Here is an 18,221-nt window from a genome sequence, read left to right as displayed (position 1 = left end):
CACTGCTCTCACAGAACTTGATCCTGCCATCATCTGTCAGCCATCAATAGACGACTGTGTGGCAGCAGTAACTGACACTATTATGCAAGCAGCTGCTCAATGTATTCCTAAAACCTTGACAAGTTTTTCATGATATCCTCGTCTGTGGTGGAATCCTGCCTGCCACATGGCATGGAATGCTCAAAAACGGGCCTGGGATGCTTTTTATAGGTATCCCACACTCTCGCACCACAACACATTCCAGCAGGCCTGTGCATATGCTCGATAGGTAAGACGTCAATGCCAGAAGGAATCTAGGATTAAGTTCACAACCAGCATATTTTCTATTACCAGTTCCGAAGTCATATGGGACAAGATTTGAAAGGTCAATGGGCAATGTAATTCTGTCCCCCTCTCGATCTTGCTCTCTGATGGCCAGGAAGTATCTGATACTCGGAGCATCGCCGATGCCCTAGGTGAAACCTTTTGCCAAGTATCTAGCACTTCTGCTTCTTCCTCCACATTCTTAGCCATAAAGACTCAAGTAGAGCAATCACCTTTTTCCTTTCGAGCTGATTGTCTCTATGACTGTAATCATTCCTTTACACTGGTGAAACTCAAACTAGCCCTTCAGTGGTCTGGCAGTACATTGGTTGGACCTGATGATGTACACTATGAAATACTGTGCTACCTATCTCCTGCTTCTTTCACTATTCTTCTGATTGTCTTTAACCAGATCTGGCAGGATAATGTTTTTCCTGATGCCAGGCTATTGTTCTATCTTTCTCTAAACCTAGGAAGGATCCCAAGATTCCTTCAAACTACCATCCAGTTGCTTTGACGAGCTGTTTCTGTAAGACCTTAGAGAGGATGGTGAATGCTCATCTTGTTTGGTACTTAGAATCAAACAACATCCTCTTGCCCACCCAGTGTGGGTTCTCATGACAGCACTACACCGTGGATCACCTGATTTGACTTGAAACGTCAGTCAGAGACACCTTTCTCAAGCAACATCTTGTATCAATATTCTTTGACATTGAGAAGGCTTATCATACAACATGGAGGTATGGCATTTTGTGAGACCTCCATGTATATGGGTTATATGACCATTTGCCCATTTTTATTAAAATTTTTAATGGACAGGAGATTCCAAGTTTGTGTGGGTTCGACACTTTCTCGTTCTTTTCTACAGGAACTTGGAGTCTCTCAGGGCTGTTTTTTTTTTCAGGATAAAGTTTAATACCATAACTGAACAACTCCCTCTCACTGTTGCAAACGGCTCTGTGTCGACGACTTTCACATCTCATGTCAGTCGAACATGAGGTATACTGAATGACAGCTACCCTCAATCATTTACTGAATTAAACCACAGAAAATGGCTTTAATTTCTCTCTCTCTGAAACCATTTGTATGCACTTTTGCTGCCAACGGGGTATTTACTCTGATCCTGAACTCTGTATTGGTGATGTTGTGGTGCCTGTGGTTCCTGAGAGAAAGTTCTTGGGCTTATCTTTGACTGTAGGCTGACCTTTATACCACACATCAAGCAGCTATGACTCAAATGTACAAGAGCACTGAACATCCTCCGTGTCCTCTCTTCCACTGCTTAGGGAGCAGATCAAGGTTCTATGCTAAAGATATATCTTGCTCTCATTCGATCTAAACTCGACTGGTCTATAGCTCTGCCAGAATTTCGGCTTTAAAGATGCTGGATGCCATTCATCATCAAGGACTTTGGCTCTGCACTGGGGCTTTCTGCACTTCTCCAGTTCAGAGCTTGTACATAGAGTCTCATGAACATTTTTTGTACCTCTGCCTTTTGAAACTCTCTTTACTATTTGCTTCAAAACTTCGTTCCTTACCAAAGCATCCCACCTAGGGTTGTGCTTTCCTTCTTCGATGGTCCATACTTTTTCAAAAAAGATGATCTGTCATTACTCCTTTTGGCCTTCGTATCCAGGCACAGTTAGATGAATTGGATCTGTCCTTGAATAACCTCAACCCATCCCACCACGGCTTCTTACAGTTCCAAATGTGATCTATCATTAAGTCATCTGAGAAAAGCAGACTCCCCTGATAGGAAATACTGTCTGTTATTTGCTGAACATCTTTCAAACCATCCTTTCATTCCTATTTGTACAGATGGTTCAAAATCAGATGACTGTGTGGGCTCTGCCATGGTTTGTTGCAGTTCGGTGGTTGTACGCAGAATCCCTTCTACAGCTTCTGTGTTCAATGCTGAGCTGTGCGCCGTTTCTCTTGCCCTGGATCACATAGAAGCTAAGTAGTACTCAAATTGCACTATTTATACTGACTCACTTAGTTCTCTACTAGCCCTGGAATCGCTTCACGTTAGTTCACACCCTGTTCTCGCCGATATTCAAAACTGACTGACACATTTCTCTTTAATATATACTTCTATCCAGTTTTTCTGGATATTGGGCAATGTTAGTATTCACGGGAATGAACTCGCCGACACCACAGCTAAATCTATCTGCTCTGGCACTATCACCGCTGTGCCTGTTCCATACATGGACTATGGTCCTGTATTCAAGGCTCGGCTTCATGCCAGCTGGCAGTCGACTTGGAGTGAGCAATGTGAAAATAAGTCACAAAAACGCATTGGTCACAGTTTTTAACTCATCATTTTCTTTTATCTGGGCCTGATGCACCAATGTGTAGTCTGTGTAACACTCAGGTCACAATAAGCCACATTTTACTGTCTTGCTGTCGTTACGATTCTCAACGACGGCCACATTTTACTGTCTTGCTGTCGTTACGATTCTCAACGACGGCCCCATTTTAAATATGTTATATCTCATTGTTTATCCATAACGTTAGACAATGTTATTGGTGATGGTGACACTGTCCACCTTGGAAATGTTTTTAGTTTTTAAAAGGCCATTAATCATTTTAATGCTATTTAAGTTTTTAATTTATACATTAGAGATTTTTTAATGTGATTCCCTTTTAAGAATCAAAGTCTGTCTAGTTCGATTTGAAATTAGCAAATGGTCGTAACGTCAAATAACATGAAACTGGAAGGGTCAACTTCAGGCTACTAACGCTGCTGTTTGAACTACCCATTAGTCATCCTAGCGAGTTATAATAAAAGTTTTGATGCAAGCCTTTTAAAACTTTTATTACTTTCTGAAAATGGCCATAACGTCAAAAAACTCGGAACCAGGATTAGAAATGACAACTTCAGGTGCTTTCTGGTGGTTTTTGAACTTGCCTGTTAGTCTTTCTATCGAATTATGATAATTACAGTTATGCTGTAGAAAATTCTTTACAACTTGTATTACTGGTTTTTCTGTTACCGATGTAGACTAGATGTAGACATTGGTTTTGATGCTATTTGTTGTTGTTTTTTTAACTTTGTTTTGTTTTATCCTAATTTCCTATTATGAATTTTGCTAAATTCAATTTTAACCTTTTACTGGATGTTGGGTGCAGATAGCCAAGCTGTTTTGTACCATAAAACACTAAATAAACGAATCTTTTATTTTATAATCATCATGGCTGAAATTAAACGCTTCCGTAATCATGACCTTACTAACAGTTGACTTCTTTATTTTCCTGTTGAGTTTCTCCATCTGTTTCATTTAGTAATCTGTAATAACAATTCCTTCTCTCTCGTATAACCACTAAAAGGACCCCATATGGATTAAGCTTGAGTGCTATTAGTTTTGATATACTTTACTTGAACAGACTTGTTTGAACAACCTGAAGAAACAAAAGTTTACAGGAAGTGTATGTAAATACAAATTTAAAAACTTATAATATAGATAAACTGTAACATTGACTTACATATGTTGCTGGATGCTTTGTCTTAATGGCTTTAGATCTATAAAAGACTGCACTTCCTTGCATTTATTAATGTCACTTAGTTATCTTGATATAACGTAGAGCTCACTTTATAATATTTTTCTTGATCCTTCAGATATTTCAGTTGATATTATGTATGTATTATATGGAAAACTTTTGTTACCTGTAGCATTCAACCATCAGTCATGACACTCTTGGAAAAATGTTTGTCAGACGTGGTCTTGTTCACTATGGAAACTTTACGTACACAATGACATGATAATAACAGTCTTAGCTTTTATACAAAGATATGTTTTGTTGAATGTAACAACACAGATCCACTTGTCACATACCAAAAACCATTCCTATGGGTTTCGATAACTGTTCAGCTATACACTTGTGAATGTTTAGATTTTTCTACTTCAACTGTAGTGGCCCATTTTGTTTTTCACTTGTTTCCATTTGAAAGAAGCTAAAGTTTTATTACTACCTCTTTTACTGACATGTAGCTGATCACGTACATCAGTCTGTTTTTCGCTCTGTTGGAATTATGTCTTCCATTGCTTTTCTTATCCTGTTCGAAACATGCCCTGTTTTGTTTTTTTAAAAGATAGAACTGTGGGCCTTACATGTATTGATAGTAATGAAATATAAGAATTCTGTAATGTAATAAGTAATCAGCTTGAGGCTTCCAACCTATTTAGTTACAGGTTATAGGGATGACCAGGCTAGTTGAAGGTACTTTGATATTCAACATTAATAATGAGTACAGTTATACATAAAATGCTGTTTTATCTATGTAGGATTGCTTAGATTTTGTGGGAAACATACTATTATTGCAAGCCTTAGAACACTATTTTCACTTTATGAAGTATTTTGAAACTTGAAGTTACCTTCATTTTTTCCTGTGATTACTTTACAATACAGGAAAGCAATCTACATTTGCTATTGTGAATGTTTTAAATATATATATAGTATAAGGATAACATGGAACCTCTTGGCCCATATATCCTTTCCAGTACACAAAAGCAAACTTTATAAAGAAATAAAATACTTAAAAATAGACTTTATCATTCAGTTATTTCCCCTAAACTTCCTGAACTTTATTTCAACTTAACCTAAAGACTAATCATTTTGTCACAAACATAAAACTGCCTTAGTTTAAAGTGATCCGTGCTTTGTTAACATTTATATTTGTGATCCTTAGTCCTACTCTAATCATTAAGTACGATAATATATGGTGCATCAACACTATCATTTCCCTTAACAATTAGTCCTGCTACTCTAATCATTAAGCACTATAATACATGATACATCAACACTATCATTTCCCTTAACAATTAGTCCTGCTACTCTAATCATTAACTACTAAAATATATAGTACATCAACACTATCATTTCCCTTAACAATTAGCCCTGCTACTCTAATCATTAAGTTCTATAATATATGATACATCAACACTATCATTTCCCTTAACAATTAATCCTGCTACTCTAATAATTAAGTACTATAATATAAAGTAGATCAACACCATAATTTCCCTTAACAATTAACTAATCATTAAACTATATATATGATACATCAACACTATCATTTCCCTTAACAATTAGCCCTGCCACTCTAATCATTAAGTACTATAATATATGATACATCAACACTATCATTTCCCTTAACAATTAGTTCTGCTACTCTAATCATTAAGTTCTATAATATATGATACATCAACACTATCATTTCCCTTAACAATTAATCCTGCTACTCTAATAATTAAGTACTATAATATATGATTTATCAACACTATCATTTCCCTTAAGAATTAATCCTGCTACTCTAATCATTAAGTACTATAATATTTAGTACATCAACACTATAATTTCCCTTAACAATTAGTCCTGCTACTCCAATCATTAAGTACTATAATATATGATACGTCAACACTATCATTTCCTTAACAGTTAGTCCTGCTACTCTAATCATTAAGTACTATAATATATGGTACATCAACACTATCATTTCCCTTAACAATTAATCCTGCTACTCTAATCATTAAGTACTATAATATATGATTTATCAACACTATCATTTCCCTTAAGAATTAATCCTGCTACTCTAATCATTAAGTACTATAATATTTAGTACATCAACACTATCATTTTCCTTAACAATTAGTCCTGCTACCTAATCATTAAGTACTATAATATATGATACACCAACACTATCATTTCCCTTAACAGTTAGTCCTGCTACTCTGATCATTAAGTACGATAATATATGGTACATCAACACTATCATTTCCCTTAACAATTAGTCCTGCTACTCTAATCATTAAGTACTATAATATATGGTACATCAACACTATGATTTCCCTTAACAATTAATCCTGCTACTCTAATCATTAAGTACTATAATATATGATTTATCAACACTATCATTTCCCTTAAGAATTAATCCTGCTACTCTAATCATTAAGTACTATAATATTTAGTACATCAACACTATAATTTCCCTTAATTAATTCTGCTACTCTAATCAACTACTATAATATTGGTACATCAACACTATCATTTCCTTAATTAGTCCTGCTACTCTAATCATTAAGTACGATAATATATGATACATCAACACTATCATTTCCCTTAACAATTAATCCTGCTACTCTAATCATTAAGTACTATAATATATAGTACATTAACACTATCATTTCCCTTAACAATTAGTCCTGCTACTCTAATCATTAAGTACTATAATATATGATACATCAACACTATCATTTCCCTTAACAATTAATCCTGCTACTCTAATCATTAAGTACTATAATATATAGTACATCAACACTATCATTTCCCTTAACAATTAATCCTGCTACTCTAATCATTAAGTACTATAATATGTGGTACATCAACACTATCATTTCCCTTAACAATTAATCCTGCTACTCTAATCATTAACTACTATAATATATAGTACATCAACACTATCATTTCCCTGAAGAATTAGTTCTGCTACTCTAATCATTAAGTACTATAATATGTGGTACATCAACACTATCATTTCCCTTAACAATTGGTCCTGCCACTGTAATCATTAAGTACTATAATATATGGTACATCAACACTATCATTTCCCTTAACAATTAGTCCTGCTACTCTAATCATTAAGTACTATAATATGTGGTACATCAACACTATCATTTCCCTTAACAATTAATCCTGCTACTCTAATCATTAAGTACTATAATATTTAGTACATCAACACTATCATTTTCCTTAACAATTAGTCCTGCTACCCTAATCATTAAGTACTATAATATATGATACACCAACACTATCATTTCCCTTAACAGTTAGTCCTGCTACTCTAATCATTAAGTACTATAATATATGGTACATCAACACTATCATTTCCCTTAACAATTAATCCTGCTACTCTAATCATTAAGTACTATAATATATGATTTATCAACACTATCATTTCCCTTAAGAATTAATCCTGCTACTCTAATCATTAAGTACTATAATATTTAGTACATCAACACTATCATTTTCCTTAACAATTAGTCCTGCTAACCTAATCATTAAGTACTATAATATATGATACACCAACACTATCATTTCCCTTAACAGTTAGTCCTGCTACTCTAATCATTAAGTACGATAATATATGGTACATCAACACTATCATTTCCCTTAACAATTAGTCCTGCTACTCTAATCATTAAGTACTATAATATATGGTACATCAACACTATCATTTCCCTTAACAATTGGTCCTGCTACTCTAATCATTAAGTACTATAATATATGATTTATCAACACTATCATTTCCCTTAAGAATTAATCCTGCTACTCTAATCATTAAGTACTATAATATTTAGTACATCAACACTATAATTTCCCTTAATTAATTCTGCTACTCTAATCATTAACTACTATAATATGTGGTACATCAACACTATCATTTCCCTTAACAATTAGTCCTGCTACTCTAATCATTAAGTACGATAATATATGATACATCAACACTATCATTTCCCTTAACAATTAATCCTGCTACTCTAATCATTAAGTACTATAATATATGATACATCAACACTATCATTTCCTTAACAATTAGTCCTGCTACTCTAATCATTAAGTACTATAATATATGATACATCAACACTATCATTTCCCTTAACAATTAATCCTGCTACTCTAATCATTAAGTACTATAATATATAGTACATCAACACTATCATTTCCCTTAACAATTAATCCTGCTACTCTAATCATTAAGTACTATAATATATAGTACATCAACACTATCATTTCCCTTAACAATTAATTCTGCTACTCTAATCATTAACTACTATAATATATAGTACATCAACACTATCATTTCCCTGAAGAATTAGTTCTGCTACTCTAATCATTAAGTACTATAATATGTGGTACATCAACACTATCATTTCCCTTAACAATTGGTCCTGCCACTGTAATCATTAAGTACTATAATATATGGTACATCAACACTATCATTTCCCTTAACAATTGGTCCTGCTACTCTAATCATTAAGTACTATAATATGTGGTACATCAACACTATCATTTCCCTTAACAATTAATCCTGCTACTCTAATCATTAAGTACTATAATATGTGGTACATCAACACTATCATTTCCCTTAACAATTAATCCTGCTACTCTAATCATTAAGTACTATAATATATAGTACATCAACACTATCATTTCCCTTAACAATTAGCCCTGCTATTCTAATCATTAAGTACTATAATATATGATACATCAACACTATCATTTCCCTTAACAATTAATCCTGCTACTCTAATCATTAAGTACTATAATATATGGTACATCAACACTATCATTTCCCTTAACAATTAGTCCTGCTACTCTAATCATTAAGTACTATAATATATGATACATCAACACTATCATTTCCCTTAACAATTAATCCTGCTACTCTAATCATTAAGTACTATAATATATAGTACATCAACACTATCATTTCCCTTAACAATTGGTCCTGCCACTGTAATCATTAAGTACTATAATATATGGTACATCAACACTATCATTTCCCTTAACAATTAGTCCTGCTACTCTAATCATGAAGTACGATAATATATGATACATCAACACTATCATTTCCCTTAACAATTAGTCCTGCTACTCTAATCATTAAGTACTATAATATATGGTACATCAACACTATCATTTCCCTTAACAATTAGTCCTGCTACTCTAATCATTAAGTACTATAATATATGATACATCAACACTATCATTTCCCTTAACAATTAGTCCTGCTACTCTAATCATTAGTACTATAATATATGGTACATCAACACTATCATTTCCATTAACAATTAGTCCTGCTACTCTAATCATTAAGTACTATAATATATAGTACATCAACACTATCAAATCCCTTAACAATTAGTCCTGCTACTCTAATCATTAAGTACTATAATATATAGTACATCAACACTATCATTTCCCTTAACAATTAGTCCTGCTACTTCAATCATTAAGTACTATAATATATAGTACATCAACACTATCATTCCCCTTAACAATCCTGAAGTCATCAATTATATTATTCTAATTCTTCTTCTCTTAAAAGTAAACAATTTCAGAGATTTTAAACTATCCTCATATAACAACTTTCCTATATGGGTTTCATCTTAGCAGTACTTCTTTGACACCTTCCAGAAATTCAATGTGCTTTGTAAGATAGGAAACTTAAAGCTGAACGAAGTATTCGGAATCTGGCCTAACTAATGAATCACACAATGAAACAATAACCTTTTTGGATACAATTAAAAATGGTATTTGTCCTGCCAGTAAAACAGGACATTATTCGAATGGCTTAAGAAATATACATATAGTGAGCTGAGGAATTCTGATATCGCTCTTAGTTTTCTTACAAGATTTTCCATTATGAGAGGTTAGTTATAAATGGAGACGCATAAATGTTCAATATATATGTAAAAACAGCTGGTTTGGGTTGAAAAAGTTTTATGTAGAGGAGCAAACAATTCTCAATTCTTGTTGAATTTTGACATTTACTAATACAATGATCCTGAAACTATTTTATGCAGTATTTATATCTTTAGATCACTCTACAAATCCCAGGAGCTTACAATTTATCAGTGAACCTGCCTATTGTGATTGGAACAGTCCCTCTACGAATACGACCACCAAATTATAGGACACTACTTTCTGCCTTAGAGGCTTTACCCAGAACAAATGATGTGGAACCGACAATTTACCCAATTGCTCCTCTGTATAGTGAAGTGGACATTTCTTTTCTGGATGATGATCGTAAGTTCATAAATGTAACTAGCTAATAATCAACATGACTGTACACAACTGTACGTTGATAAATGTTACCAGTTAATAATCAGCATGACTGTACACAGTTGTAAGTTGATAAATGTAACCAGTTAATAATCAACATGACTGTACACAATCGTAAGTTGATAAATGTTACCAGTTAATAATCAACATGACTGTACACAATCGTAAGTTGATAAATGTTATCAGTTAATAATCAACATGACTGTACACAATCTACGTTGATAAATGTTACCAGTTAATAATCAACATGACTGTACACAATCGTAAGTTGATAAATGTTATCAGTCAATAATCAACATGACTGTATACAATCTACGTTGATAAATGTTACCAGTTAATAATCAACATGACTGTACACAATCGTAAGTTGATAAATGTTACCAGTTAATAATCAACATGACTGTACACAATCTATGTTGATAAATGTTACCAGTTAATAACATGACACACAATGTACCAGTTAATAATCAACATGACTACACAATCGTAAGTTGATAAATGTTACCAGTTAATAATCAACATGACTGTACACAATCGTAAGTTGATAAATGTTACCAGTTAATAATCAACATGACTGTACACAATCGTAAGTTGATAAATGTTACCAGTTAATAATCAACATGACTGTACACAATCGTAAGTTGATAAATGTTACCAGTTAATAATCAACATGACTGTAGACAATCGTAAGTTGATAAATGTTACCAGTTAATAATCAACATGACTGTACATAACTGTAAGTTGATAAATGTTACCAGTTAATAATCAACATGACTGTACATAACTGTAAGTTGATAAATGTTACCAGTTAATAATCAACATGACTGTACACAATCTATGTTGATAAATGTTACCAGTTAATAATCAACATGACTATACACAATCGTAAGTTGATAAATGTTATCAGTTAACAATCAACATGACTGTACACAATCGTAAGTTGATAAATGTTACCAGTTAATAATCAACATGACTGTACACAATCTATGTTGCTAAATGTAACCAGTTAATAATCAGGATGACTGTACACAATCTATGTTGCTAAATGTAACCAGTTAACAATCAACATGACTGTACACAATCGTAAGTTGATAAATGTTACCAGTTAATAATCAACATGACTGTACACAATCTATGTTGCTAAATGTAACCAGTTAATAATCAGGATGACTGTACACAATCTATGTTGCTAAATGTAACCAGTTAATAATCAGGATGACTGTACACAATCTATGTTGATAAATGTTACCAGTTAATAATCAACATGACTGTACACAATCTATGTCGATAAATGTTACTAGTTAATTATCAGGATGACTGTACACCATTGATAATATAATTTAATATCTATTATCTCTATGAAATATTTATTAATGAGAAAATTTTATCATAAATGAAATGCCTTCACAGACATTTACCAATACTTTACAGCAGTGAAGTTGGAATCTTGGTTTTAATAAACACTTAAACAGTGTCTATGTTATTGAACTTATGATCTTACACTTAGTTTTAAATGTTATTAAAAGGTTAAAATTATATCTGTATTTTGTGCAGGTGTGTTTAGGTATTGTTTTTACACATCATGTGTAGATTAATAGATATTGCAATGAACTTAGCAGGATAAGATAGGCTTTTATTATTGAGACCATAATTTTGTTGAACATAAGTTGGCTAAATTAGGCCATACACCCACCAATGGTCACTAAAAAATGTAATCTTTCTTGACTGATTGAAGAGAAATTGGGCAAATGTTCTAAGCTGTGGAAAATGTTGTGATCAAATATATGGATGAAATAGGAATTATTATTAATATAGATGTTAAATGATAGGAAGAATGCTTATAAATTATCATATTAAGTATAAAGTAACTAAAAAGTTTCTACTTATAAATAATTATGTTGAAGTATTCAGTCTGTTTAATTATGTTAAAGTATTCAGTCTGTTTAATTATGTTAAAGTATTCAGTCTGTTTAATTATGTTAGAGTATTCATTCTGTTTTATTATGTTAAAGTATTCAGTTTGTTTAATTATGTTAAAGTATTCAGTTTGTTTAATTATGTTAAAGTATTCAGTCTGTTTAATTATGTTAAAGTATTCATTCTGTTTAATTATGTTAAAGTATTCATTCTGTTTAATTATGTTAAAGTATTCAGTTTGTTTAATTATGTTAGAGTATTCATTCTGTTTTATTATGTTAAAGTATTCATTCTCTTTAATTATGTTAAAGTATTCATTCTGTTTAATTATGTTGAAGTATTCAGTCTGTTTAATTATGTTAGAGTATTCATTCTGTTTTATTATGTTAAAGTATTAAGTTTGTTTATGTTAAAATATTCAGTTTGTTTAATTATGTTAAAGTATTCAGTTTGTTTAATTATGTTAAAGTATTCATTCTGTTTAATTATGTTAAAGTATTCATTCTGTTTTATTATGTTAAAGTGTTAAAGTATTCATTCTGTTTAATTATGTTAAAGTATTCATTCTGTTTTAATGTTATGTTTGTTTAATTATGTTAAAATATTCAGTTTGTTTAATTATGTTAAAGTATTCATTCTGTTTAATTATGTTAAAGTATTCATTCTGTTTAATTATTTATGTTTAAAGTTATTCATTCTCTTTAATTATGTTAAAGTATTCATTCTGTTTAATTATGTTAAAGTATTCATTCTGTTTAATTATGTTAAAGTATTCTTTCTGTTTAATTATATTAAAGCATTCATTCTGTTTAATTATATTAAAGTATTCTGTCTGTTTAATTCCTAATTTAGAAAGTAAATACTTTAATAAAGAATTATCAATTAATATGGACAAAAGATAGAGACTTTCACACATATATTTTGAATACATAAAAATTATTAGTCATATGTTATTATTTAATGAATAGTTTTACCACTTCTAACTGATTATCTTACAGAAAATATAAATATATTATTCAGTTACCCTTCCTGTTTAACTATTGCAGATACAATATTTTTGTCATAATACTTTGTACCAAGACATATACTGTTTTGTAGCACCTCCTACGTATGCTGAATGTGTGGAAGGTTCAGTGGATATTACTGAAGAAGATGATGATGATATCACAGGAGACACTCGATTTACTCCAATGTACACCTATGTTCATGATTATCAGTACCAACCTCCTCCTGCTTACTCTGAGGTAAACTTGTGGTACATTTCATTAAGTGTTATCTTTTGTTGTATAATACTAGCTTATGTGGTGTTTGGAATTTTCAGGTATTACTGAATCAGTTGGACAATTTTCATTGTTTATTAGGATAACTACTTTTATAGCTAGAATGTAGAAATATTTGCTGTGGTCTTCATGGTTATTCTGGTAACTGGGATAAAAATAATAGTACTTATTTTAAAACTATTGTCTATGCTGAGATTTTGGAACAAAATATATTTTGTAAAGTTAAGTAAAATTGTAAGTTATAGATTTTTTTTATATCATTACCTTATTCTTACTTTATTAATGTGTCTGCAATTTTTAAGAGATAGCATCTGTTAAATTAAAAGCAGTCTTTGACCTTTTTGATAACAAGAAACCCACTTGAAATAAAAATGTATCTCAGAACAGCTGGTATGGGTATTAACACTCATTTATAAAAGTGAATAGCAGTCTCTTCAACTTTTAAAGGTTTGGTGTTCTAACAAATGGAAAGTAAATTATTATAAACGGATCATGTTATTTAATAGCTAGTAAGTGTGAAAACAGCTAGTGCTTAAATATATCATACATAACTGTTATATTGCATATTTTATTAAAGTGACTTTCATAATATATTTTAAAACTTGATATATGTATATAATTACATGTATATTTAGAAACAAAAGGTTCTCGGTGAGAACAAAGAAATATATGTCCTATTTTTCAATAAAGAACAATGTATGAACCATAATTTACTAAACATTATAATATTTTGTTCTTTCTAATGTGACTTTGATATCTTTATAGCTTCTGAGAACCTGCACTCCATAAACATACACAAATTAAAGAACTAACAGTGACTTTTAATTCAGTGAAAATTTTCATATTCAAACATAAATAAATAGAAATATACCAATAACTATTACATACCTTGTTGTACCAAATTTGTTTTCCTGTGTAGGTGGATCCACATCCAGCTGAGCAAGAAGGACCAGGATGAATATTGGTGTTTAGGCTATGGTAAAGTTATATTACACTACATATAATGCCGGCTGTAACAGTCATCTGCCTTGTACAGGCTCATTGAAGCTATTATGTGATACTGGCAGCTATTTTCATAATGGTAGAGAATGCTTTATAGATGACTACTTTATGATGAACCTCAGGATGCAGTTCTACTGTCTTTGTTTTTGTTCAGGTTTGGTTTCTCTTCCATTTTGAGATTTCAAGTGAAAAGGTTGTTAACATAACATTGTGTAAAACTGAAGTAAATAGTATGTTTTAACACGTACTTAGTATTCTATAATGTTTGAGTTAAGTTTATCTGCTATATTGTGTTTAACAGGTGAAATAGAGCTCTACTGCCTAAAGTGTAGCATAATGTTTTGGTATACAAAATTGTAATAATTTTAAAATAATTTAGGTATAAAATTCTGTGAAACTGTTAATTTGTTTTTTCAAATTAATTCTTGACTGTCAAACTACAGTTATTCCTATGTTTTGAATCTCAGATAGTCATTCTTGTATACATATGTAGCGTTACATGATTTCTTGCTATCATCAATGTGCTTTCATTTTTATTTTCCTTAGAGAAACCTGTGATTTTACAGGCTTGTAGAGAAGTTAACCATTCATATCAGTTTATGTTTTCATTATATCAGTGGGTTATCTTATTCTTCTCTTTACTCTACTTGATTTAAAAGTTTTTTTATTGTAGTTTTCTCAGTTAAGCAAGAGAGTCAAAGAAGAGTAATTTATTTCTTCATCTTAAAAGATGAATAACAATTAAGATAAATTATTTATGTTTGTTCTAGTCCTATGTATTTGTTTGTTCTAGTCCTACATATTTGTTTGTTCTAGTCCTACATATTTATGTTTGTTCTAGCCCTACATATTTATGTTTGTTCTAGTCTTACATATTTATGTTTGTTCTAGTCCCAAATATATATGTTTGTTCTAGTTCTACATATTTATGTTTGTTCTAGTCCTACATATTTATGTTTGTTCTAGTCCTACATATTTGTTTGTTCAAGTCCTACATATTTGTTTGTTCAAGTCCTACATATTTATGTTTGTTCTAGTCCTACATATTTGTTTGTTCAAGTCCTACATATATATGTTTGTTCTAGTCCTACATATGTGTGTTTGTTCTAGTTCTACATATTTATGTTTGCTCTAGTTCTACATATTTATGTTTGTTCTAGTCCTACAAATTATTCTTTTGTGACATTTTTTTAGTCCAAAAGGTTGACATATTTTGCTAGACCTATTCATGCAGAAACTGACAACTTTGAGATTAGTGATTTGTAGAAAAAAATATACAGTGCAAAATAATATGTGTGTTTAGTTAATAAAATATTTAAATTAATTTGTACTGTTTATTTTAAACTTTGTATAACCATTTCAAATTTCTAAGGTATTGTTACCACCATATCAAATTTTCATATCAAATTATTATCTCTTCTTCTTCTTCTAAGTTACTTATTAACAAATTCTTTAATATTATACACAGATTAGTCGACTGTATGAGAGGCAACATTTGCTATTTGTAAGTTCTGTGTTCTAAAAAGTAATTCATCATTCCATGAGTCACGGACCATATAATACTATGAACTAACTAGTAAACATCATAGGACGTTTCTATACCACAACTTTCATTTCTTTTCAACTTTGCATGTTTATTTCTTTTTTTTACAAGCACAAAGTGTTTTGAAGTGTTCTCATAATTTCAGTCTCACTTTCTTCTTGAGCTTTCTATTTTTATGGTAGTCATTCTATAACATATATATAATCACTACATTATTGTAAGTGTGACTTTTATTCACAATTCATAAACTGTTCACTATTTGAAATTAAGAGATGTTTAGATACCAGCTTATAAATCAAGTCAAACATTTACATATGAAATAAAATAACAAGCAAGTTTAACCTTTTACATCATTTAAAATTACTGTTTTTCTTTAATATTATAAAATATTCCTTATTAAAATTCAACCACCTTTTTATTCACTCATGAAAGATAAGGGTTTACAGTATTTATTTGAGAAATGCTTATTTTTCTTATTTCACAGAAAATTGAATTTAAAACTTGTAGAGAAATTTAAAATAAAACACAACAGTAAAAGATAGAGGCAGAAGTATTAATATTTAAAAGTAGAATAACTAATAATTAAACACATTTCACAAATATGCTTATCACAAAGTATTACAGAATCAATAACTATATTGTATTATTTTTTTTTTACAGTTATTTGAAGTGTTGACATTAGTGTTGATGTCTAAAACGTCTCACTTTATTTCAGCTCTTGTACCAATTCACTGTATAAAGTATAGAACTGAGTGTTAATTTATTCTTAAAAAGTAACTAATTACTATAAATCATCATACAAGATGAAAAGGTTATTTTCATATTATATGACATAAGACATCAAGAACGAATTGTATAAATGTATGTTTGTGTTACCTTATTGATAATGTATGTTTATGTTACCTTATTGATAAATGAAACACAAATAAAGTATTCAGAAATTTTATAAGTATTGTAAGTATTTAACTAGCAAATAAATCTCGTATTTTGGAGAACGTAATATTTTGTAAATATTTAATACTGTTATTGTATAAATTCTTGTGAATAAAGTCAGCACTGTTTGTAATTGAGACATGTTTATAATAACAGTCGACTTGACTATCGTTTATAACCAAACTGCTATAATTAACTTATGTTCTAAACTGTGAAAAGGTGTAGATATAAGTTATCTTTAGATATTTCAATAAAGAACTTCCAGTTGGGCAACAATATTGAACTTATGACTACAGACATATTATTGTTCCATATAATTTTCTCAATGATTGATATATTTAGCTTTTTATACATACCAAGGTATATTTAATTTAAAGATAGTCCAGTAAGATAAACATTTAAAAACTGTGTTGATGAAAGTGAAAAATTGAAACCTGCTGAAAAGCTGAAATTGAAAATTAATTATAAGAAAAAGTGAATACTGCACACACTATACCATTATGTAACTATGATATAATAATAATAATATACTACTAGTCAGAGAATCTCTTCTTTAATAATATTAGAAATTAACTGTGTATAACATAATGATTTTACCATTTCATCTGTACAAGTTAATCATAATAACAGGTTTAGGTTTTTTTTCCTTTTTGTGAACCTGACGATGACTGAAGAAGGTTGAAATGTTGTTTGCTCCTCTACGTAAAATATTTTCTCAACCCAAACAAACCGTTTTTACATATATATTTCTCTACAAGTGGGTTTTCTAGACATCACTCATAATAATTGCAAGTTGAAAAACAATTTATAAGCAGAGTAAATAGGATTTATTTTGGGGAACGTATTACTTGTTCTGACAGAAATTAAATGTTATTATTATTGCTTGTGTATGGAAGCACATTATGTTAAAATAATAGTAAACTGACTAACAATGGTCTGTATAAACTGTTCTTAGTCAGTTTACTATTCTTTTAACATAATGTGCTTCCATACACAAGTAATAATAATAACATTTAAGTTTTACAGCTTTTAGTTGCTTTACTACATGGTCAACATTTGACTGAACAACTAGGAGCGAATTCCAAGAAGAAATATGTGTCCAAAATCTGCCAGAAAGTTTTTTGTGAGCTTGATCCCAATGTTATTTTTTTCAGTTACAATGTGTGGTAAGAGTGTCTCAATATCTGTAACTCCTTATTTATACTAAAAGAAAAGTTTATGAAAATCAAATAACTTCCACACCTAGTGATGGGTGAGAATGATCACTACTTAACTTTCTGTGATGCTTCTGAACAAGACATGTTAGACAAAGAGCCACCTTCTCTTTCAAGACCTGCCAGAAAGTACAAGTCGCTACCTTTATCATCCAGTGTGTAGCATGTTAATGACACTGAGAT

General features: G+C 30.7%; 1 protein-coding gene across 1 annotated transcript in view; it reads left to right on the top strand.

Annotated features, from left to right (window-relative positions):
• LOC143249933 (arrestin domain-containing protein 3-like) overlaps positions 1-16,961 on the top strand; it is a 73,502-nt gene extending 56,541 nt beyond the window's left edge. The window contains exons 6-8 of the mRNA XM_076500550.1: positions 9,906-10,113; positions 13,165-13,310; positions 14,266-16,961. Of these exons, the coding sequence (XP_076356665.1) occupies positions 9,906-10,113; positions 13,165-13,310; positions 14,266-14,304 (393 nt within the window). The 3' untranslated portion in view covers positions 14,305-16,961. The remainder of the gene's footprint in view (positions 1-9,905; positions 10,114-13,164; positions 13,311-14,265) is intronic.
• The last annotated feature ends 1,260 nt before the right edge of the window (positions 16,962-18,221 follow it).

This window comes from Tachypleus tridentatus, chromosome 4 (assembly GCF_004210375.1).
Source record: "Tachypleus tridentatus isolate NWPU-2018 chromosome 4, ASM421037v1, whole genome shotgun sequence".
Lineage (NCBI taxonomy): Eukaryota > Metazoa > Arthropoda > Merostomata > Xiphosura > Limulidae > Tachypleus > Tachypleus tridentatus.
The sequence above is the reverse complement of the archived record's forward strand: the minus strand, read 5'-3'. Positions and strand labels throughout refer to the sequence as shown.